At 61.0% G+C, this 21651-nt stretch overlaps 3 protein-coding genes across 3 annotated transcripts in view; 1 reads left to right on the top strand and 2 right to left on the bottom strand.

The window, feature by feature from the left end:
- Positions 1 to 239: 239 nt before the first annotated feature.
- On the bottom strand, positions 240 to 4326 carry TEPSIN (TEPSIN adaptor related protein complex 4 accessory protein). The gene is made up of 13 exons (XM_062624332.1): positions 4171 to 4326; positions 3983 to 4055; positions 3773 to 3864; positions 3605 to 3698; positions 3432 to 3499; positions 3239 to 3317; positions 2864 to 2932; positions 2286 to 2492; positions 2042 to 2216; positions 1675 to 1788; positions 1412 to 1490; positions 1184 to 1318; positions 240 to 910 (listed from the first exon to the last, which is right to left on the bottom strand). Exons 1-13 carry the CDS (start codon positions 4210 to 4212, stop codon positions 437 to 439), a joined length of 1701 nt encoding a protein of 566 aa, XP_062480316.1. The 5' UTR covers positions 4213 to 4326; the 3' UTR covers positions 240 to 436.
- A 296-nt stretch (positions 4327 to 4622) lies between these two features.
- Positions 4623 to 5116, top strand: NDUFAF8 (NADH:ubiquinone oxidoreductase complex assembly factor 8). Its single transcript, XM_062624333.1, has 3 exons — positions 4623 to 4760; positions 4851 to 4961; positions 5040 to 5116. The coding sequence occupies exons 1-3, from the start codon at positions 4680 to 4682 to the stop codon at positions 5058 to 5060; spliced, it is 213 nt and encodes a 70-aa protein (XP_062480317.1). The 5' UTR covers positions 4623 to 4679; the 3' UTR covers positions 5061 to 5116.
- A 1904-nt stretch (positions 5117 to 7020) lies between these two features.
- Positions 7021 to 21651, bottom strand: part of SLC38A10 (solute carrier family 38 member 10) — a 32481-nt gene continuing 17850 nt past the window's right edge. The window contains exons 11-16 of the mRNA XM_062624331.1: positions 18813 to 18966; positions 12114 to 12287; positions 11393 to 11869; positions 10755 to 10862; positions 8782 to 8961; positions 7021 to 8172 (exon numbers count right to left, since the gene is read on the bottom strand). Of these exons, the coding sequence (XP_062480315.1) occupies positions 7022 to 8172; positions 8782 to 8961; positions 10755 to 10862; positions 11393 to 11869; positions 12114 to 12287; positions 18813 to 18966 (2244 nt within the window). The 3' untranslated portion in view covers position 7021. The remainder of the gene's footprint in view (positions 8173 to 8781; positions 8962 to 10754; positions 10863 to 11392; positions 11870 to 12113; positions 12288 to 18812; positions 18967 to 21651) is intronic.

Below are 21651 nucleotides of genomic sequence, written 5' to 3'. Positions count from 1 at the left end.
GCCCCACGGCTCCCCGGGCTGGCGCTGGGGGAGGCAGGGGGGCACCCAGGAGCACCCCAGAGCAGTGCTGGGGTCCCCAAAGACCCCCCCCTCCCCTCAGTGAGCCCCAGTGGGCTCTGGCACATCTCCAGCCCAGTGCCAGCACCGTTCCCCTCTGCCAGCCCAAAACGGGGGCTTTTGGCACCAAAAGCAGCTCAAGAAACGTTACAACCTGCCCACGGTGGCCAGAGCTCACCGTGTGTCCCCCCAGCAGCCCCCTTCCCTCGTCCCGGTGGACAGGGCACATGGGGCTGCTCTTTGCTTCTCCCCAGGGTGCCACAGCGGAATCTGGGGGAGATCGAGCCCCCTTCCCATCAAGCCCATAGGGCTATGGCACAACAGCCCCCGCAGGGAGGGAGGGCAAAGCCCCCGCAGCCCCCCGGGAGCCCCACAGCAGCTACACGTTGAGGAAGGCGAAGGCTGACGGCTGCTGCTCACCCTCTGTGTCCATGTGGGGCTGGGACGGTGCCCGTGGCTCTGGTGGGGCAGAGTCCTGGCACAGCACGGCACCGGGAGGAGCCACCAGGTCCATGCCAGCAAAGAGGGACAGGCTGCGGGACAGTGCAGGGGCACCCGCCGCGTCCCCTGGCACCCTGCTCACCGCCTCCTGCCCGCAGGGACCGGCTGGCACCGCGGCACCGGGCTGCCCAAGGGTCTCTGCTTCCACCCCTGGCTCCTGGCTGCAGGCACCGGGCAGTGGGGCTGCGCTCAGCGGGGTGAGGATGCTCTCGCCGGGCAGCGGGGGGATGTCCAGCAGCAGGTCCCCGGGGCACGGGGCTGAGCCCGGGGGCAGGCCAGAAGGTTCTGAGTCCGGGTGGGTGCCCTTTGGGGAGGGGTGGCCCCTGCAAAGAGCCTCGAACTGCCGCAGGATCTGCAAGGAGAAGAGTGGGAGGGGTTGGAATGAGAACGGCATCGGGAGGAGGACACAGCCCAGCCCTTTCCCACTAGAGGCTGCCCTGGGGTCCAGACCTGGCTCTTGAGGATCACATCCTCCAGGCTCCCTGCTCCTGGGAGAGAGGGACAATTCCCACCCCTGCGGCACACACATGGAGCCGTTCCCAAGGGCTGGGTGTCTCCAAGGATGGGAAAGGCACTGCCTGGAAACTGCGCCGGGGAGGGGACATGGGGACACCCCAAGAGTCACCTTCGTTGCTCGGTTGGCGACGGGGCCGGGGCTGCCCTGGCTGAGCTGCTGCAGCTGCTGCCGCGTCACGGCGAAGATCTGGTCCAGGGAGAGCAGGTCCGAGCACATGAGGGAGGAGATGGCAGCCATGGACCTCTGCAGGAGGAGAGAGCGCGGCTGAGCCGGGACGGGCAGCACCGGGCACCCCGCAGGCAGTGGGGGGGCACAGAGGGGCCGCGCTGCGCTCACCATGCGGACGCTGTCACTGGGGTCCTGCAGCGCCCGGCTCAGCAGCTCCAGCACCACCTCGCAGTTCAGCAGCCCGCATCTGGCCATGGGATAGGGGTTACGGCAGCACCGGGACCCCCCCGCCCCACCCGCCCCTGCATTTCAGCCCCAAGGCCCATGTGAAGGCAGCCAAGGGGGTGAGAAGGGCTCAGGCTGCTCCTGGAAGCCCCCGCAATGCTCCCCACCCAGCCCCACAGCACCCATGGGCCGCTCGGGGCACTTACTCCTTGACGAAGTGCTGTGCTTCCTCCCTGGTGAGGAAGACCCTGGCTCCGCGGGTCAGTGCTGACACCAGGCTCACCTCCCGCACGCAGTCACCCAGGCTGTCAGCGTCCACCCTGCACCAGGACATGCCTTGGTGGGGACAGGAGCCAGCCCTGGGGTTCCAGTGCAGACCCCCCCACACACACCCTCCTGCAGGCTGGGACCCCCCCCAACACCCCCCTGCCCCTGGCTCTGCACATCCCAGGAGGAACAGACCAGAGCCTCTGGATTAACGGTGTGGAAAACGAGGGGGGCACCGCTCCTGGGGATGAGGGGAGCACCCCGGAGGGCCCCAGGGGAAGGGGACCCCCGAGGCCCCGCTCGCACCTCTCGGCCGCGTGGCTCAGCTCCCGGCTGGCTCCGCAGTGGCTGTCGCTGCCCGATTTGCTGCAGGAGTCCGAGGTGCGGCTCAGGTCCCCGATGCCCTGCGAGGAGTCCTGGGAGCTGTGCCCGCTGTCTGCCTCCTCCCAGCCTCCTCCGGCCAGCCCCGGCTGGTGCCTCGCTGCAGGGACACAGCGGGGACACGATGACAGCCCCACACAGGGAACCCCCCAAGGCCCCCAGGACCTACCCCGGGTGCTGTGCGCTGCGGTGGCTGCTGGTGGCTTCCCGGCTGTGGCGGGGCTCCGGGGCGGTGACGGGGCTCTCACGGGCTCGTAGGTGTCCTCGTGGAGGTCCCCGTGGCGTGGCCAGTGCCCCCCCGGGGACGGGAGCACAGCGTGGGCCACAGCCTCGGCCGCGCGCTGGATGGTGCTGAGCAGGGCTTCCCCTGGGGAACCTGGGCACGGCCAAGCCTTGAGGTGATTCCCAGGAGAGCCCCAGGGCACCCAGTACCCTGCAGGGGACAGTGGGGACTCCCCGCAGAGAGGAGCACCCCTGGCATAGACCAGACGTGTGGCTGGGTACGGAAGGGTGAGGAAACCTGGAAGCTACCGGGATGGGCCACAGGGACGGGCCGGCCTCCCAGCACCCTGTCACCCGCCCCCCCAGCAGGGAATGACACAGCAGAGCCACCCATGAACACCCACTGACAACCAGTAACCACGCAGGTGTCACCGGATGCTGGGAGCCTGCTCTGAGCCCAGGCAGGACCCAGGGCTGCAGCAGGGACCGAGCAGGGGACGCACACGGGGCAGCGCCAGGACTCACCAGAGCTTCTCTCAGTGCTGTAGCCAAATCCCTGCAAGGAGCCGCAGGGGCTGGAGCTGGAGCCCATGCCTGGGGGAGCCATAAAGCACAAACAGGGTCACCCTCCACTGCTGCTCCCACCTTTGGAAGTGCAGGGGAGGAGCTGGGTGCAGGGCAGTGCCCCTTTGCTCCCCCAGAGCTATGGGATATCCCCTGATGAGGGGGCCCACAGTGGGGCAGGGGAAGCAGCCAAGTGCCCAGCACCAGGGCTGAAGCACGCTGCCCTCACCGCACCCTGTCCTCACCCCTACAGCCCCCCTGGCCGGGGGACCCTCTGCACACCCGCAGCTCCAGCCAAAGGGACCGTGCCCATGGCGGTGACAGGGCCGCACTCACCCGCGGGAGGCAGGGGACGGGCAGAGGGGGCAGCGGGCGGGGGCAGCGGCGCATCCGAAAACAGGAGCGTGGCCAAGTCCTGCCGGGAGAGAGCAGCGAGGGCTGGGGAGCAGCAGGGAGCCCTGCGTGGGGTCTGGGGGCAGAGCCGCCCTGCAGCCCCGCACAGAGCCCGGGCAGCGGGGCTGACGCTCACCTGCGCGGCCACACGGACCTTCTGGTTCAAGCTGTTGCCGTGCAGGGGGTCTGGGGGCCCAGTGAACACTGCAAGGACCGAGGCGGGGAGCGCTCGGGGGGGTGACCCGGCTCCCAGCCCGGGGCAGGACCCCGGCCCCGGCCAGAGCTCAGCCTCCCTCCGGGCCCCGTTACCTGCGGCCTCCCGGATGAAGCAGGCGCTGCCCTTGAGCTGCAGCAGGAACTGCGGGGAGCCCTGGGCGCAGGTGTGCAGCAGGAGCTTCAGCACCTGCGGGCAGAGCGGGGGTCACGGCTGCCCCGGCAGGGCCCAGCACCCAGCGCCGGGGCTCCGCACCCCCGTACCTTCAGCTTGACGTGGCAGGAGCCGCTCTGCAGCCGGCCCAGCAGGAACTCCAGCAGGCACTGGCTGCTGCCGGCCGACTCGTGCGAGATCTCTGCGGCCCGGTGAAGGATCCTGCTCCCCACGCCTGGCACCGCGGCCCCTTCCCCGCCTGACACCGGCTCTAAGCCCCCCCCGCTCCCGGGACCCCCCGCCCGGCCATGGAAGGATACTGGCGATCTCCTCGAACAGGTACCCGGGGCAGGGCGCGTCGTCGTCCGCGGTGCCCCTGAGCAGCACCGGCAGCTGCGGGACAAGCGGGAGGGTGAGGGGCGGTGTGACCGGGACCGGGACCGGGCCTGGGCCTGGGCCTGCCCCTGCTCCCTGCTCCCCGCTCCCCGCTCCCGGCCCCGGCCCGTACCCGGCTCAGGAAGCTCAACCGGTCCCGCAGCGGCGCCGCCATGACAGCCCCGCCGCCGGTCCCTGCCCGGCCTCGCAGCTCCGCCCCCCCAAGGTTGCTCAGCACCAATGAGAGCGCGAGAAGCTGCGGCTCGGACCAATCACCGTCGAGGAAAGGCAGAGCTCCGGGAGGAAGTGGTTCAGGAGATTGATGGGCGGGAGATAGGACGTAAACAACCGGCACCTGCACCAATCGGGAGGGGCTCGGGGGGCGGGGCCGCGTTCGACCAATCCGCGCTTACGAAGAGCCGATCTGTCCAACCCGAGAAGGGCGAGAGGACGACCTTCCCCCAACACACAATCAGAGATCCAGCGCTCTTTGATTGGCGCACCATTCTCCTATCAGCGAGCCGGAGGGGCGGGCGTTCGTCGCTTCCCAATCAGAGCGCTCATCGCCGTGACGAGCAGTTCAGGCAGCCAATCGCTGCTGTACCACTATGGCGGCGCCCAGGCCGTGAGGCGGCGGCAGCCATGTCGGGCCAGGGCGTGTGGCTGCGGGCGCGGGCGCGGCTGCGGCGCTTCCCGGCGCTGCTGTCGGGCTGCGGGGAGCAGGTGGGGCCGCGGCGGGGCGGGGGGACCGGGACCGGGGCCGGTCACGGTGAGGGGGGCTCGGTGGGAGCCGCTCCGTGTCGTTCCCTGCAGGCAGCTGCCTACGGGCGGTGCGTGGCGGCGGCGGCGGCTGGGCCGGCGGAGCTGCGGCGGGACTCGTGTCTGGAGGAGTTCCGGGCGCTGCGGGACTGCTTCGCGCGGGCGGTGGGTCCCGACCCGTCCCGGTCCCGTCCCGGTCCCGCTGCGGGGCCTCGGCCCGCTCTGAACCGCGGCTCTTTGCAGGCGAAGGCGACGCCGAAGTGAGGCGGTGCCGGCCCCGGCGCCCCCCCAGCCGCGCACCGGAGACAAACCCGGCCCGGGGCGTCCGGCACCGGAGCTGCCGGAGGGGACCGAGACCCGGGCGGGAGCTGCCGCTTCACGGAGCCCCTTCGGCCTCTCCTCGCTCTCCATCCCGTGGTCCAGCCCCGCTCCCGGCTCCGGGGGAGCTCCTGCTTCTCTCAACAGCGAAACGTCCTCAAAGCATAAACCCGGCCTGCGCCTGCAGCCGCTGGTTTCTATTTAATAAGAGAATGTAAATCAAAATGCTTCAGCTGATTTTATTATTACCGGCTCAGCCTCCCTCCACCCCCCCAGCATTCCATCCCATACAAGCCGGTCCTGGTAGCTCCCGCTGCCTTCCCGCCCGGCTTGGGATGCCCATGGGAATGTCGGGAGCATCTTTGGTCCTTTGTGTGCACGCAGAGGCTTCACGCCAACAGACATGGGCAGGGGTGACCCTCACCCTGCCCACAGGTAAGAAGGGGCCGATCCGGATCCAGCTCCCCATGGAGCGGCACTGGATGCCGGCTGCGTTGCTTGTGCTTTGGGCCAGCGTCATGGAGGAGCAACTTTGTACCATGGGGACAGCCCTGAGGGTTAAGGCCACGAGAGTCACTGGGAAGCAGCTGGGGAGGGCCCCCCCCCCATTCTGTGGCTGTTGCCCTGTGGCTCCGTGTTGTTTTAATGGGAAATTAAGACAAGATCCTTCCAGCAACAGGCACGCGGCAGCGGCATTCCCGAGTGCCGTGCGTCCATAACCACCCATCCCGGCTCCGTGCGCTCCCATGGGACGCAAACGCATTGCGGCGACCGGACCCAGGACACTTTGAGATGCAGCTATAAAAACCAGCACAGTGATGAGGTCTGTAGGCTCCAGGCTGGGAAGTTTCAGCCGTTCCGGGGAGAGCTTTGGGATTTGATCTCTTACATTCACAAGTGAAAACAAACCAGACAACCCCCCCCCACCAAAGGGATGAAGTGCTGTGAGCCTGAACCCAACCGGGGCTCCCAGAGCAGCTCTTCCCTTCCTGGCTCCTCAAACACATTTCCAGGGGCAGAGCACTGACATCCATGGATGGCAAACACAGGGGAGGGGCTGGAAGAATGCACAAAACACACTGTGCTGCAGAGAGAAGAGGTAGGTAGGCTTGAGCTGGGCCCCGTGGCTGCCCTTCCAAACCATTTGTTCCCAAATGAGTCATTTCTTGCAGAAAAAGGAAGGGGGAGCAGGAATGTGCAGCCCCCGGGCTGAGCTTCCTAATGCACTTTGGACAGGAGAAGTCAAGCTTGAGAGCAGAGAGTTGAGCATCTGGGGACGGGGGAGAGCAAAGCTCCGGGTTATTGCTAGTGTGTGGCCCCCAACCGAGTCCCTGGGAGAACAGGCAGCACAACAGCAGTGGTTGTGCCCATTTAAGGCAGCGTTCCTACTAAACCGGGTTCCTAAACCACAACTATCTCCTACACATGCAGGATTAACAGCTCCCGTTTGAGGAGAAACACCGAGGCAATCAGCTGTGAGCTGGTCCTCACCTTGGGGCTTGGTGCTTCTCTATCCCCAGGAGGAGCAATCCCCTGGTTCCCCTTCTCCGGCAGCCCCTGCACTCTGCCCCACAGCCTCGGTGACAGAGCCCAAGCAGGCAGGGGAACCTCATGGATGCCACCTCGCTAACGAAAGGGGAGTTGGGAGCTGGACGGAGAAGGCAATTCGATATGGAGGAGATGCTGAGAAGGTCCTTGAGGGCTGGCAGGGAACCGAGGCGGACAGCAGCCTCTGAAAGGCAGCAGAGAGCAGCTTTGCTTTCACGGCTGCCACCTCCTCAGCTGCCTGCAGGAACACACAGGGAGGTGCCACCAAGAAGCCCCCGGTGCTCCCAGCTCCGAGGAGACCCCATGGGCTGCATCCAGCAAAGAGACCAAACCCCATCCGGTTCCCTTGAGCTCCCCCCTCACGCAGTGTCCGGCCCCGGCACCTGCCTGATCTGGCGGCTGTGCAGGACCTGCGGAGCCCCCTCCACGTGCAGCCGCGTCTCCAGCGCGCTCCGCAGGTCGTTCACCTTCACATCGGGCAGCGGGTTCAGGCCGATCAAGACCCCGGCGCCCCGCGCAGCCTCCCCGTCCTCCTCCTCCTCGGGAAGCAGCAGCTCCCGCCTCCGCCGCCGCAGGTCCAGGTCCGCCTGCAGCTTCAGGTCCCGGTTGGGTTTGATGTCGTGGTCCAGCCTCTGCTCCCCCTGGGCAGCTCCTTGTTCTGCCTTTGGGGCGGGAGCGTTCTCAAGGGCTGGTTTCTTCTCCCCATCGTTTGAGCCTCCTCCACCCCCGTGCCTCTGCTTGCTCCGCAGCCCATCCTGCGGGTCCTGGGCCACATCCACCACGTTATCCCGAGGAGCTTCTTCCTTCGTGTCCCCTTTGCCAGCTGGGTCCTGCTGCCGCCTGCCAGCGCCCTCAGCTCCCTCAGTGCGTGCAGCTCTCGGATGCTCCCGTAGGTGCTGCTCGCTCTCTGCCACATTCCTCTTGCTGGAGGAGTCCAGCACAACTGCCAGGTCCTTGGGCTCCACCTGACTCAGTGCTTTGGCTTTAAGGTCTCTTCCTGAGTCTCCTTCCAGACTCTTTCCTGCTGCTCCCTGAACTCTGGCAGCCCCGAGCTGTTCTCTTTGGATGGGAGCTGTCGCTACTTCCACGGCTTTCAGGGAATTATTCTTGCTGTGGATGTCTCTTGCAGCTTTGGCTTCGTGTTCTCCTCCCAGACCCTCCACCAATGGCTTCTTTTCTGGGTGGCTTCTGGCTGCTGGAATGTGTTGGACATCCCTGTGCAGGGCATCCCTGTTCTCCATGGGATTTTTAGCACCTCTGTCCTCCTGAGGGAGCACCTTCCGCTCCTTGGGAGGGACCTCTGGAATGTCACGGCTCCTCCCAGCCTCCTCCTGCTTCCCCGCAGTCCCCCTGCGCTGCTCAGTGGAGTCAGGCTCCCTGCCCGGGCCCAGCGCTGGCTGCTCCGGCAGCTTCTTGCTCAGCACCTTTGCAGCAGGTTCCTGCTTGACCCCGAGGCCCTCGTCCTCCCGGCTCCTGGAGAGGGGCACAGCGGGCTCCTGCTGCGCCTCCGCTGCGGAATGAAAGGACACGTCAGAGCTTTATCTCCCCAGTGTGAGATTCCCGTCTCCTGCCACAACGGGACAGGAGAAGAGGTCACACCATCAGTGGCCATGTGGGAGGAGGAGGGGAGCAGGGGGGAAAGTGTGCAGAGGGGTTGGGAACCCCACCACAGGCACAGGAGTGGCTTTTGCATGACTCTGCCATGTGCCAAAGGGATTGGGATTTCTCTTGGTCAGCTTGCCTACAAGAAAGCTGGAGAGGGGCTTGGGACAAGGGCCTGTAGGGACAGCCCAAGGGGAATGGCTTTAACCTGCCAGAGGGCAGACTGAGATGAGCTCTTAGGCAGAAGCTCTTCCCTGTGAGGGTGCTGAGGCGCTGGCACAGGGTGCCCAGAGAAGCTGTGGCTGCCCCATCCCTGGCAGTGTTCAAGGCCAGGTTGGACACAGGGGCTTGGAGCAAGCTGCTCTAGTGGAAGAGGTCCCTGCCTATGGCCGCAGTTGGAGCTGGAGGAGCTTTAAGCTCCCTTCAACACAAACCAGGCTGGGATTCTATGATGTTACAGCTGCTTTGAGCAGGGATCCACCCATGGAGGGGTTGTGTTCTTTGACAATGTCCTCACCTTGCTTTGGCTTCTCCTCTCCTCCCTCCTCCTGCCTTTGCTGGTGGATCTCCTTGTGCTGCTCCTCAATCACAGCCAGCAGCTTTGCCTGGTGGTCAAGCAGCTGCTTGTGCTGTACCTGCTGTTCTTTGATCACCTGCAGCAACACGGCGTGGTCAAGCAGCTTCGCCTGCCCAGCGTCTAGAAAAGGAGGGGAGAAAGACATAAAGCAAACATCACGACCCAAACCCCTCTGCAGTCACCTCTCAGTGTCAGCAGAGGGCAAGGGCAGGATGGGCCCAGGAGGGAGGGAAGGATGCGGTGCCCGTGCTCAGGCCGGTTGAATCCACACGAAGGCAGCCCCACCGAGCCCATGCCACAGTCAAACCACGCTCCCTGTGCCACACAAGGGGAGGAAGTTCCGGATCGCCATCCCAGCGGAGCCACACGGGGCAGACAAGAGCATTCGGGGCTGAGCACAAGTGACTCGCGGTGATGTAAGGAACACATCACCCACAGGCTATGAGTCCCCGGTCCGCAGGGAAGCGCTGCTGCCTGCGCTCCGCCTGGACACACACCCAGGCGATGGGATGGGATGGGATCCGGAGCTGTCGCTTCCCTCCCAGCCCAGCTTTCCTCCTGAACCCAAGGCGTTTCTAGGTTGGGAATCCTATCAAATTAACAGCCTATAAAATGCCATTTAAATCAAAAAGCAATGCTGTGCAGGCCCGTACTTCTCCAGCACCCATTGCCTCTCCCTACCCCACTGATCACCCCCAAAGTGATTACAAAGAAGTATTTCCAGCCCACACCAGGGCCCCTGGAATCCCCTCTCCGCTCTGTTGGGTTTCGAGGGGAATTTGGTCACTTCAAGAGAGCAACTGACTTCTGGAGATGTGTTTATTGTCTGCACTTTGCTCAGGGTAAACAAGGCAAACAGAAGGCATTCCTGCTATCCTGCTCCCGGAGCCTGCCAGGCCCGGCTCAGCATGGGAATGGTTGGGTTGAACACCCAGCAGGAAAAGGTCTAATCCCTGAATAAAGCGTTGCTGCCAAGAGCTCTGCAGACACGTGTACCTCCTGCGCTCGGGCAGCACACCTCTTCCCCACAGACAAGAGGTGATGCTCTCTCCTGCCTCCTCCTTTGATCCTGGGACAACGGGCCTCAGCCAGCGCCCTGCCTGGATGGGAATGGGCACTCCTCATCCAACCCATCTGAACCCATTATAAACTCTTAAGTACCTCAGCTCCTGCGGCCCAGGGTAGCCACAGAAACAGTGGCCCCACTGGGGTAGCTGTCTGCAGAGCACCCACGGAGCAATGTGCCTTCTGCCTTGCTCCTGTGACACCTTCCCACCATTCCCAGCCTCTGGGTACAAAGCTTAGCATGGAGCAGAGGAAAAGAGGCTCAGGGCATGTCCTTCATGGGAGAGCATCCCCAGCAAGCCCCACACAGACCGAGATGGAAAACGCCACAAGAACTCAGGTGCCTTCAGCCCCCTCAAAACACGATGAGTCCTTGGAGTCCCTATCACCACTAGCTTCTTACACTCAGTTTTGAAAGTCCCACTGCAATACAGAACAGAAAGGGAAGTAGTGGAAACCCAAGAGGTAACCACCATAAAAGGAGAAGATCAGGACATGCCCCCCCAGGAGCAGAGCCTGGCCCATGTGCTACAGCCTGCGCCTGTGGGGTGATGCTCAGCCCACTCCCCACTGTGCTGCCAGCTCCCTCCACTTCACACCAGCCAAACAGCTTCATTCCAGTCTCACTCATGCCGCCGAAGCCGGGAGCCAGCGTGACTCAGGGGCTGCCCCACGGGACACATCGCCCCGGATGCCACGCAGGAGGTGACTGCAGCCCGAAGCTATGCGCTGGCAGAGGCAAGAGCAGCGCCGGCTGGCACCGTGCTGCGGAGAGGAGCCCTGAATCCTGCTCTCCCAGCCCTGGCTCCAGCGCCTTCCCTCCCTGCACGCCCCAGGCTCACACTCACCCTCCAGCTTGCTCTCCACGTTCTCCTGTTGCTTCTCCTCCGTGTTTCGGACCTCCTTTGGCTCCAGCTGATCTGCTCTGTCCGGAAGGGGCAGCTCCTGCTTCTCACCTGCAGACCAGCAGACCTCTGCCGTCAGTAAGGACACTCCAGCAGCAGATGTTCCCTCAAGCGACTCCGCATCCCGGTGTCCCTCCCTGCCCGAGCCCGCAGGGTTTACATTCAACCCCACAACTGCACGGGAAGTAATAAAACCTCTCTAACAAGGCAGCGGAGCGGTGGCAGGGCGCCAGGACCAGCCACCTCAGCCAATTCAAATGCAAGCACGGTTCTGAATAGCTTTTAGCCGGGCACTCAGCAATGTGTTACCTGTCAAGATCTCCCAGCTGGGTGTCCCCAGCGAGAGGGGAGCCTGGCACCTGACACTGCCTGGGCTAGCAAACAACTGTGACAGATAACACAGGAGCTGTCAAAGCTGCCAGATCCCTCCTCTCCCCCGGCAGACGCTGGCGGGGCTGCGCAGCTCACATGCTAATCTATTGAAATCAGAAGGGAGCGCTGGGATGGAGGCAGCAATAACCACGCTGCCCGGTCTCCAGAGGGGGGTTACAGACCAAGAGGAGTTTGTGGAGAGCGCTTACTGGGGTCTGTTTCCTTCTCCATGGGCTTCGCAGCCTCCTCTGCTTTCCTGGGGAGCTGGAGCTTTGCTTTCTCCCTGTCACCTGCAGCCTCAGCTTTCTTCTCACCGTCCGGCGCGGCAGCTTGCGCCTTGGCTTCCAGCACTTGTTTGTCTGGCTCCAGCTCTTTGTATGGCAGCCTGCCACCCTGCGCCATCACCTCCAGGACGTTCCTTGGATTCTGAGCGGGCTCCCGAGTCCCTCCCCGCAGCTGGTTCCCAGCAATCGCTTCCTTCCCTTGGCTCAGGCCAAGTGCTCCTTTCCGGGGACTCAGCCCCACCGCCTCCTCCAGCGCCGGCTGAGCCCCACGGTCGCTGCCTCCTCCGGGCACAGGCTTGTTCTCGTCGGATTCCTCCCGCTCCCGCCCCATGTCCACAACCACTTCATCGTGTGGGATGGGCGGCTCATGGCGATGGGCTTCCCCCACAGGCAGGGCAATCCCTAGAGCGGGAGACAGGCAGGGTTAGGGGGCTTGGGACCCATGGGAGACAGTGAGAGGCAGCAGGTTCACAGTACAGCCAGCATCCTTTATCCACCCTTCCTCCTCAAGAGGCTGCATTCCTAATGAGACTCAAGAGCATCAAATACTAAATCACCTTTAGTCCACCAGGCGATGAGGAGAGATCAGGATCTTTATCTGAAATAACTGTACAACCCACACCCCCTTCCCCAGGCTCCCCCTTACCTTGATCGGGACGGTCAAGCTGCACTTTCTCCTCCAGCTTTCCTCTCTCCTCCTCCTCTCTCTTGGGTACCTGCATGGGCACCTTGATTTGTGGCTGCTCCATCTCCTCCTTCTCATCCAGCAGCTTGGGTTTATCACGGTCATCCTCTGCCTCCTCCACGGCCGGGTTCTGCTCTGCAGGACAGTTCATTGCACGTGGTTACACACGGCTGCATCGAGCAGTCCCTTTGTCTGCTGCAGCCCCTCCACCGGCACAAGCCAAGCTGCCCGTGTCCCTCCAGCGTTGCCAGGGAAGGGCCGGGGCTTTTGTTCGGGGTTTGTTTGTCCTCCCTGCGCTGGGCTTTATGGAGCTGCTGGGGTGGAAGCCGGGGGCCGGGATGCAGGCGGCTGCCGCTGCCGCCAGATGGTAGCATCCTCCCGGCTGGCCGGACCCCCGAGCACCGCCGGCACCGAGCCGCGGTCCCCATCGAGCTGCAAAGCGGCTCAAACCCGCTCTTATTTCTCCTTTTATCTCCTTTTTTTCTTTTTGCCCATCAGTGTTTCCCAGCCCTCTGAACGCCGCTCAGAGGACAGCGGGTGGGAGGAGAGCTGCAGGACCCCGTGTTGAGGAATGGGCTTAAAGAGGCGTTAGGGGAAACTCCTGAGGGATGCAGGGGACCCTCCCCATCTCCCTGGGAGATGGGATGTTTCTGAAAGACACATCCCAGTCAAACCAGGTACTGAGTTCAGCGCTGGAGGAACCACGTGGAATCCCTGGCATGTCCCATGGGCTGGGAAGGGCCCCTTCCAACCCAAGGCTGGCAGAGGACAACCCACGCAACGCACACAGGGAGTGAACTCTTCCTTAGAGGAGGAGACCTGGTTGTTTCCCAGCACTGAAGCTGTTCTGCAGACTTTGTTTCCGTCCAACAAACTCCGAAAAACAACAACAACAACAACAAAAACCTCTCCTTCTGTAACCAAAAAATTCCCAACTCTTCCCCCCCATCCGCCCTCCCCCAGGCGATTTCCTTTGGGGAATTAATTCCATAAACATCTTTCAATCTCCTCCTCCCCCTCCGCAGGGCTGGTGCGATTTATGACGAGATGAACTCATGGGAAAGAGGAGATTGCCACAACTTGAGCTGCGTGGGCCTTACCCCAGCGCGGGGGGGGGGGGACCCAGAACAACCCCAGTACAAGATCCTGGCCCGGAGGGATCCGTGCCAGAAGGACCCAGCGCCTCTCCAGAAACCTGGAGCTCCACATCCTGCTGAAGGGATTTGGGTTTGGGAATGACGGTGGGAGGAGAAAAGGGCTTGGATGTTCTGAGAACTCTTGAGTCTGGTACCCAAGGGTCCCTTCTCTCCATTGAGGGACTTCCCAGGGTTCAGCAAGGCAGGGCAGGACGCTCCTCCTTTCAGGAAAAAGCAGCCTGCAGGAACCCGTGCCCAGCCCTGGACGGGGGCCCTGGGAAGCAGGAGGCTGAGGCCGGGGAGGGGAGCGCTGGGCCCGGCTGCGGATGTTCCCAGCTAAATCCTGGCCTCTCTGCAAGGAAACATTATTTACTCCATTGGAGGAAAGTTCTGTGTTAATTGGTTCATGAAGCCGGGAGATGGCTGCGCCTGGAGCCCATCCCGGCGCTGCTGGAAGCCAGGGATCCGGAGAACCACGGCACAGGCAGAGACGCTCATTCCTGATGCAGAAGGGAGCAATGACCCAAAGGGAGACTGAGCAATCTGAGCAAGTGAAGGTGTCCCTGCTGCAAACCGGACGAGCTTTAAGGTCCAACCCAAACCATCCCATGACTGTAGTGTTCAAGAGGGGAAATTAAAGGGAAGCTTCCTAGGCAAGTGGGAAATGGAGGAGTTAAAGCCGTGCGCATGGCAGGGTTTGACCAGGGGACCCTGCAGCAGGTGAACCCCATCCATGGGCCCAAGACACCCTGAGGGGCTGGGGGAGGCCCTGCTGCTGGGAGAAGCACCAGTTGTAAATCAAGAGGCAGCTGCATGTTCCCCATTCCTGCAAACAATGCGAAGAGGAAGACCAAAACAAACACAGACAAGAGCACAAATCTCCACGCCATAATAAGACAAAGTTGCCTCGAAGCCATCATTTGCTCAGCAGGAAACAAAATTAAGTTCATCATCAGGGCGTGAATTAACGACCTCTCACGCTGCATGGAAATCTATAAGGGGCTCGATGTGGTTTGCAGGGAACGGTTTTGCTCAGGATGTGTAATAATCGCTCTAAACTGTCTCGTCGCCCTCCAGGTCCCTTTGGAGAGCGTTCCAGTAATGCTGCGCCTCTTAATGTTTTATGAGCGGCGTTGGACTTTACAGGCAGAGGCCTGAGAGGCTGTTAAAGCTTTCTGGCTCCCAACCGCAGGCCCTGGGCGCTGGGCAGCACCGGGAGGCTTCGCTCTGCCCTGGTGCTCGCGGTGCTGCGCGGCCAAGGGGAGCCGGGGCTTTGTGCTTGCCCATGCGCTGTGGTTCGCCAGCAGCCTCTCCGGGCTGCAATAAAATTGTGATCAGCAGCCTAAAAGCTTCCCTTCCTCCCCTGCTCCTGGTTCTGGTAGGAGCAGTGGTCCCAGGCAGGCGTTCAACCCCTCCTCGCACACAGCTTTCCTACCGCTGTCATCCATCGCGGCAACGGCCGTGGCCAAAAGCGGTGTCTGCACGCAGAGGTGGTGAGATGGACCCGCTGTGCAAGGCCTGAGCTGAGGGGGGCCTGGCAAAGGGACCTGGAGAACCTCAGGGATACATGGGAAGCTCCATGATGCTGAGTGATGGCCAAGCATCATCCGAGGCTGATGAGGGAGGCAGGGCTCAGGACCTGCTGGTGCTGGTCCCGCTCAGCACAGTGAAACCGAGCGAGGTCCATGAGCTGAGGAAAACGAAGCAGAACAAGCAGGGCAAGAGGGAAGAGGGCAAAGGCTGCCCCTGACCATGCCGAGTGGGGCAGGGACGAGCCATCCCTGGGGAGCCCCAAGCAGCCCCCCCCCCCCGGCCCAGCTGCGCTGCCAGGAGCCCCCCCCGTTCCCCCTGAACCGGTTACAGATTTCACAAGGTTATCGAATGGCATCACTGAAATTAGTTCACAGTTGTCTCCTGACGCACCCGCAGTAAAAACGAACCCAAATTACAAGAGGCTGAGAGTTCCTTTCTGTGTCACAGGCACTATTAAAAGCTCGCTCGCACAAAGCACCAGGGAGAACTGCAGCGGAGTCAAGCTGCTCCTGCAGCTCCAGGAGCGGTGCAGAGCCCACGGCTCACACACGCCGGGGGCTGCTCTGGCTCACGGCGCCGGCGGGACGCAGCCTGCAGCCAGGCAGGGCTCTTTTTGGGGGGCAAACCCGCAGCAGACACAGGGCAGGGATGGAGGAGCCCTCAGCACCAGGAGCCAGCCCATGGAACACAGAGCCCCGCATCCCTCGGAAGGGCTGGAGCAGGGTCCCCAGCCCATGGGCTCCTTGGAGCACAGGGCAAAGGCACTCTTGCATAAGGCGAGTGAATCGGGTCTTTGTTACCCAACGTTGCACAACACCAGAGCAAGAAAATGCAGCAGCAACGATGGAGTAAGGAGCTGAAAAATATTACAAAATCTGAATGCAGCCCCCGGGCCCCGGGGGGTGCTTTCAAACAGAGGAATTGCCTCATTAGCTTCTTCCCTTCTTTTTTTTAAATGGATAATTGCCTTCATGAGCTTTCACAGGCAGCTTAGCAACCTTTTAACACAGGCGCACACGCGGCACGGAGCGGCAGAGCCCCTCTGAAAGGGGTTTTATACCTTTCCCGAAGAGCTGCTGACAGTAAACCTCAAGCAATACAAGCAGGGGCTGTAATGGGCACTTGGGTGTCGTTAGTAAAAACACTGCTCCGAGTTTGCTGGTCAATACGTGTTCACATAAAAGGGCAATGTTCTAATATTCATAATCCCAGGGCCCACAGGGTAGGGTTTTAATGAAAGTCTGTACAGTTCTGGTCTCCGCAACATCAAAGAGGCCAATAAAACTCCTCTCACATGCTGACAGGCCAAAGTCAGACGGGGAAGGCAGCGCTGGGAAAAGGCCCCGTGCAGTCCCCGGCTCTGCCTTGGCCCGGGGGGGAATGGGCACGGAGGCTCCGGCCGCCCGGGAAGGGGCATGGAGGCACCACGGGAGACTCCATGTGCTGCTGGTGGAGCCCCATGTGAGGGATGCGACCCAGATGTGCCGGCATGAGGGCACCCAGGTGATGCGGGGCAGGCGCATCCTGCACGCCCTCAATGGCAGGATGCAGCTGCTGCCGTGTTTTCCAGGCTGCAGGCTCCTGCCTCGGCAAAACAAGCCAGTGAGGATGAGGGGGGAGCGGTGGAGCGGGAAGAAGGGCACCATTTAACGCCTCTCATTGCTAGTCAGGCCGACATCCTGCAGAGGCACAGGGAGGCACCGGTCCAAGGCACGGGGCAGCCCCACGTCTACTGCCCTGCGAAGCCGTAGAATCCCAGCCTGGTTTGGGCTGGAAGGAACCTTAAAGCTCCTCCTGCTCCAACCCCTGCCACGGGCAGGGACCCCTTCATAGAGCAGCTTGCTCCAAGCCCCTGTGTCCAACCTGGCCTTGAGCACTGCCAGGGATGGGGCAGCCACAGCTTCTCTGGGCACCCTGTGCCAGCGCCTCAGCACCCTCACAGGGAAGAGCTTCTGCCTAAGAGCTCATCTCAGTCTGCCCTCTGGTAGGCTCAAGCCATTCCCCTTGGCCTGTCCCTACATCCCTTGTCCCAAGCCCCTCTCCAGGTTTCCTGCAGCCCCTTTAGGAACTGGAGCTGCTCTCAGGTCTCCCCTTCAGGAGCCTTCTCTTCTCCAGGCTGACCCAGCCCAGCTCTCTCAGCCTGACTCCAGAGCAGAGCTGCTCCAGCCCTCACAGCATCCCCATGGCCTACTATGGACTCATTTTAGGAGGTCCTTGTCCCCTATTCTCTGCCTGACTCTATCACCCCCTGCACCATCCTGCTTCCCTCTTCTCAGGGGACAAGGCACCCAGTGCAGAGCCAGCAGCCCCCAGCTACAAAAGGCACTACATCAGACTCAAACGGCAGCACTTGGTGCGTAAGGAGCTGCACAGTTCCTCCCTGGGAAGTTTACAGCCCAAGAGCACTAAAACCACCTTCCTCCCTTCATCCAGCAGCAAGTCCCAGGCAATAAGGGTAATGCTGAGGAGCTCCAGGCACACACGGTGGGTACGGCGGGGGTGCTGCACCACGCGATGAGTAGACATTGGCATCCTGCTCTGCCAACCTGGCTCACAGGGAGAAGAGATTTAGCAACCTCCAGCGGCCACCATCCTTTGTGGGCCTCCTTTTATCCTCCCAGCCACACGAACACGTGCCATTAGCGACCCCTCCTGAAACAAGCAGCTGTTCTTTGGCCATTACTGCTCCAAAATTAACCAAGACGGAAGAATTCAATTGCATCCCTCCTCCCGGCCCTGCTGAGTGTGCTCGATTAAAGGATTGAGAGCATCTTTTGCTCCAGAGTTCACAGGCATCCCAGTGCCTCAGAAGACGTGCACGCCTCGTGTAAACCGTGAGCACCAAGGCATAAAAGCCCCTGCACTGCCAGGGATGGAGCAGCCCAGGAGTGAATGTTATCGGCGGCAGCACCGGTGTCTCGGAGACACTCAAAGCTGCTCGGCAGGAGCACAGCCAGCGAGCAGGAGGGAGGATAATCTCCAGGAGAGACGGCCCCTTTCTCCCTTCCGTTCGCAATCACTGCGAGGATATTTCAAGGCCCCCAAAGAACAAAACCAGCAAAAGCAAAGCAGGAGCAGACCCGAAGAACAATGAACTAAAGGAGCAGGAGAGAGCCCTGTGCGAGGGGAGAGAGGGGTCAGGAGACACCTGCCAGCAGTGGCCTCGCTGGGAGCCTGCAGCTGGGCAAGGGAGGGATCAGCCGTAATTCCATCAATGCTCCCAGCAAACAAACAATAAATAACCTGGACCAGTAAAGAGAGCTGAGGCACAATCACAGCCTTTGTCAGAGCTCAAACCCTGTCCAAATTTATACCCTCAGCACCAAAAACAACAGGCACTTCCCATAAATTTACATACCCCTGAGCAAAGTGAGTGGCTGTGATTGGAATGGTGCAGAACACGCTGGCAGGAAGGGGGAAAGCAGCCCTGGGTGGCCGCTCAGAACAGAACCAGGGAATGGCTTGGGTTGGAAGAGACCTTAAAGCTCCTTCAGCTCCAAGCCCTGCCACAGGTAGGGACCCCTTCCATAGAGCAGCTTGCTCCAAGCCCCTGTGTCCAACCTGGCCTTGAGCACTGCCAGGGATGGGGCAGCCACAGCTTCTCTGGGCACCCTGTGCCAGCGCCTCAGCACCCTCACAGGGAAGAGCTTCTGCCTAAAATCTGAATTATTACCCCCAGCAGGGAGATTGATGCTCGCCCATGCTGGGGACCCCAGCCCCTGCACCCACCTTTCCCTTCCCTAAAGAACAGCTCCCACAGGTACCATGGGAGCTCTCCCAGAAGGTTCCAGGCTTTCTCAGAAGGCAGAACTGCAGCCGTGCTTGGGAAAAGTCCCCAGGATGCTGTGAAGATGCATGGAGCTGCTGGAATTGACCCTGCTCCCATCACAAGCTTTTATATATGTGGATATATATATATAATACATATATATAAATTGAAGAGGTGGAGCTGGGAGCAGGGCTAGGAAGCACAACCCAAGCAGACACATACCTGGGATTTTGACCAAATCCTGGTCTATTCCATTCTCCTCTCCATCGAGGTGCTCCAAGCCCATCGCCTCTGTCTTCACAGGGGGGTCCTCCGTGGCAGACAAGGTGGTGTAGGTACTAATAACCAGTATTCCCAGGCCAATCCACAGGATAATCTGCACAACGAGTAGAGCTTTGGTTAGCACAGTGACACAACCAGGAGTGCTCTGTACAGCTTTCTTCATGCAAACAGGGTCTCCAAACAGGTCCAAGCTTGGTGCAATTACACACATCAACACAAGGGAGAGGAGGGAAAATTAAGAGGCCTAAAAGAGAAAACCAGGAGCTTTCGGCTGAGGTTTGTGTTTGAATGTGAGGACTTACAAATGGAAGTTTCAGATGCTGGAAGCTGTTGAAAAGGCAACTCCTGTACCAGAGAGGCTCAAAGCAAGCAGGCAGGATGCGAGGATGGGGAAACGCATGTGGCAGACAGGAGTCCAGCTGCAAAACCTCACTCCCTTGTATTTCCACATTAGAAGACCATGAGATCAGGTCTGGCTGAGAACAGAGGTGCCCGACCTGTTTACAGCCAGAGAGGTTTCCAAGGAGCTGTTTAAAACTTCTCAGCTTTTCAAAGCAAGGTGGAGATGCCCACACGCGAGTCCTGAAGCTCAAGAGCTGCAGGAAGGAACTCACTGACTTCCAGAGAGCAAAGAAAACAGAAAGCCAGGATCTGGGTCCTGCAGGGGAAAGGGCTCCATGAGCAGTGCAACACCCAGAGTACTGCTGCTCCTGGCTCAGGCTGTGATAGCAGGAGAGGACCACAGCCTGTGGGCCTCAAACCTCTTCCCCTCAAATCCTTACCCTGCAGCACCTACACCAGGATGCCCCAACCAAAGGATGCTGCTCAGTGGGAGGAGAAGCAGGAACGGCCACAGGGGAGCATTGCTATAGAGGTTGGAAACGGAAAATAAAGAGAGAAGTGAAATTGAAAGGAGAGTTGTGGAATCACAGAATGGTTTGGGTTGGAAGGGAACGTAAAGCTCATCCAGTTCCCACCCCCTGCTATGGCCAGGGACCCCTTCCACTAGAGCAGGTTGCTCCAAGCCCCTGTGTCCAAGTTAAAACTGCCACATCCTGGGGAGGGAGGAGAGGCGAACACTCTCCTCTCCTTCCTCCTTTTCCTCTCCTTCCCTATGCTGAGGGAGATCATCCAGAAGCCAGGTCAGTGCTTTGGGACCAGGAGACCCCATTCCCAGCACAGCCCTGCCGAGAGACAGACACCTTCAGAAGGAGAAGGCTGGCAGGACGTGAAGCAGCTCTGGGCAAGGGGGAGCAGCGTGGCCAGGGAGCAGAGGCCAGCCCTTAGGGACGCAGCAAAGGAAACACAAGTGAACCGTGGTCCCTGCCTGGCCGTGTGGGGGCACAAAGAGCAGACATCCTGCCACCCCCTCGGGCCAAGAGCACGCTCAGCAGGTCCCTGCCACGGCTGCTGGGAGCTCGGCCACTTCCTCCCCTCACACAATCCACAGCCCCGGCAGGAACGGGTCTGTGACTGTTCTGGCCTCTTCCAGCAACAAGAGCGGAGAGGAAGAGCGCTTCCACAAAGAGGATCTATTCTGGTGCCACAGGAAGTAGGAGAGAACGGGGGAGAGGAGGGAACTGTAGGAAACGCCTGAAAGCAGTAAATGTTTGAAAGGGTTTGTGCTGTTTCTTGTCTTAGTGAGGAACCACAGGCTCGAACACCTCCGACTCAACCCTCTTGGACTGTTTCATGTTCGGAGTTCATCTCCAAACGAGTATGGGTATGGGCAGACGTGGCAGGCAGAAACGGGCTGGGGTGTCCCTGAACCTTCAGCCTTAGATCAGCACAACTCTTCCTCACCCACTACCAGCAGCTGACAATAAGGAGGTGCACAATGTGGCTTAATTTCATTGAGACACGTTCAGCTGAGAACCTGCAGACCTTAGAGCAGCTCAGTGCATAAAGGGGCTACAAGAAAGCTGGAGAGGGGCTTTGGACAAGGGCCTGTAGGGACAGGCCAAGGGGAATGGCTTTAACCTGCCCGAGGGGAGACTGAGATGAGCTCTTAGGCAGAAGCTCTTCCCTGTGAGGGTGCTGAGGCGCTGGCACAGGGTGCCCAGAGAAGCTGTGGCTGCCCCATCCCTGGCAGTGCTCAAGGCCAGGTTGGACACAGGGCTTGGAGCAAGCTGCTCCAGTGGAAGGGGTCCCTGCCCATGGCAGGGGTTGGAGCTGGAGGAGCTTTAAGCTCCCTTCAACACAAACCAGGCTGGAATTCTCTCATTCTCCAGAAGCAGCTCCCAATGAGGACGTGCTGCAGCCTCCCCAGCAGGCAGGTCAGCCACTGAGGGCCAGTGCCCCGAGAGGAGCGCTCCGAGCCCGGGCAGGAACTCAGGAGAGGAAGTTTACGCGGCTGTTTCCTCTCCTGGTTCCTCTCCCTCAGCTCCTCTTCCTCCCAGCAGACAGCTCCAGCTCTGCACAGCAGCGTTCCCAGCTCCCACCAGCCCTTCACACCACGCCTGGGCCATCAGCAGGAGGCAAAACCCCTGCATTAGTGTGGAGTGATGATACCCTCCCAGCTGCGCTGCTCTGGCCTCGGAGCTGGGCTGGACACAGTCAGGGGAAAGGAATGCAGAGCGCCGGTCAGTGCCGGGCTCCTCTGCTGCGCTGTGCCTGACAGAGGTGCTGTGTTTGAAGGGCCGGTGGGGAAGGTGCATTGGCCACGGCTCCACCAGCGGAGGGCAGAGGGGAATCACTTTTCTATCCGCACAGGAGCGAGACCCAGGGGTCACTTCCTGACCTGGAGCAGCCTCTCCACAGCTCCTCTTCCCCAACTGGG

The sequence above is a fragment of the Pezoporus occidentalis genome, unplaced genomic scaffold (assembly GCF_034315485.1).
Source record: "Pezoporus occidentalis ecotype Australia unplaced genomic scaffold, CSIRO_AGI_Poc_V1 ctg266, whole genome shotgun sequence".
Classification (NCBI taxonomy): Eukaryota; Metazoa; Chordata; class Aves; order Psittaciformes; family Psittacidae; genus Pezoporus; species Pezoporus occidentalis.
The sequence above is the reverse complement of the archived record's forward strand: the minus strand, read 5'-3'. Positions and strand labels throughout refer to the sequence as shown.

What these genes read in the sequence shown, in the direction of transcription:
- TEPSIN (XM_062624332.1), bottom strand. Translation starts at nt 4,212, where the DNA reads ATGGCGGCGCCGCTGCGGGACCGGTTGAGCTTCCTGAGCCGG. An exon ending in CTGAGCCACGCGGCCGAGAG is followed by an intron (nt 1,789 to 2,041) that starts GTGCGAGCGGGG and finishes GTCCTGGTGCAG; the next exon opens with GGTGGACGCTGACAGCCTGG. An exon ending in TCGCCAACCGAGCAACGAAG is followed by an intron (nt 911 to 1,183) that starts GTGACTCTTGGG and finishes TTCTCCTTGCAG; the next exon opens with ATCCTGCGGCAGTTCGAGGC.
- NDUFAF8 (XM_062624333.1), top strand. Translation starts at nt 4,680, where the DNA reads ATGTCGGGCCAGGGCGTGTGGCTGCGGGCGCGGGCGCGGCTGCGGCGC. An exon ending in TGTCGGGCTGCGGGGAGCAG is followed by an intron (nt 4,761 to 4,850) that starts GTGGGGCCGCGG and finishes CGTTCCCTGCAG; the next exon opens with GCAGCTGCCTACGGGCGGTG. An exon ending in GGGACTGCTTCGCGCGGGCG is followed by an intron (nt 4,962 to 5,039) that starts GTGGGTCCCGAC and finishes GGCTCTTTGCAG; the next exon opens with GCGAAGGCGACGCCGAAGTG.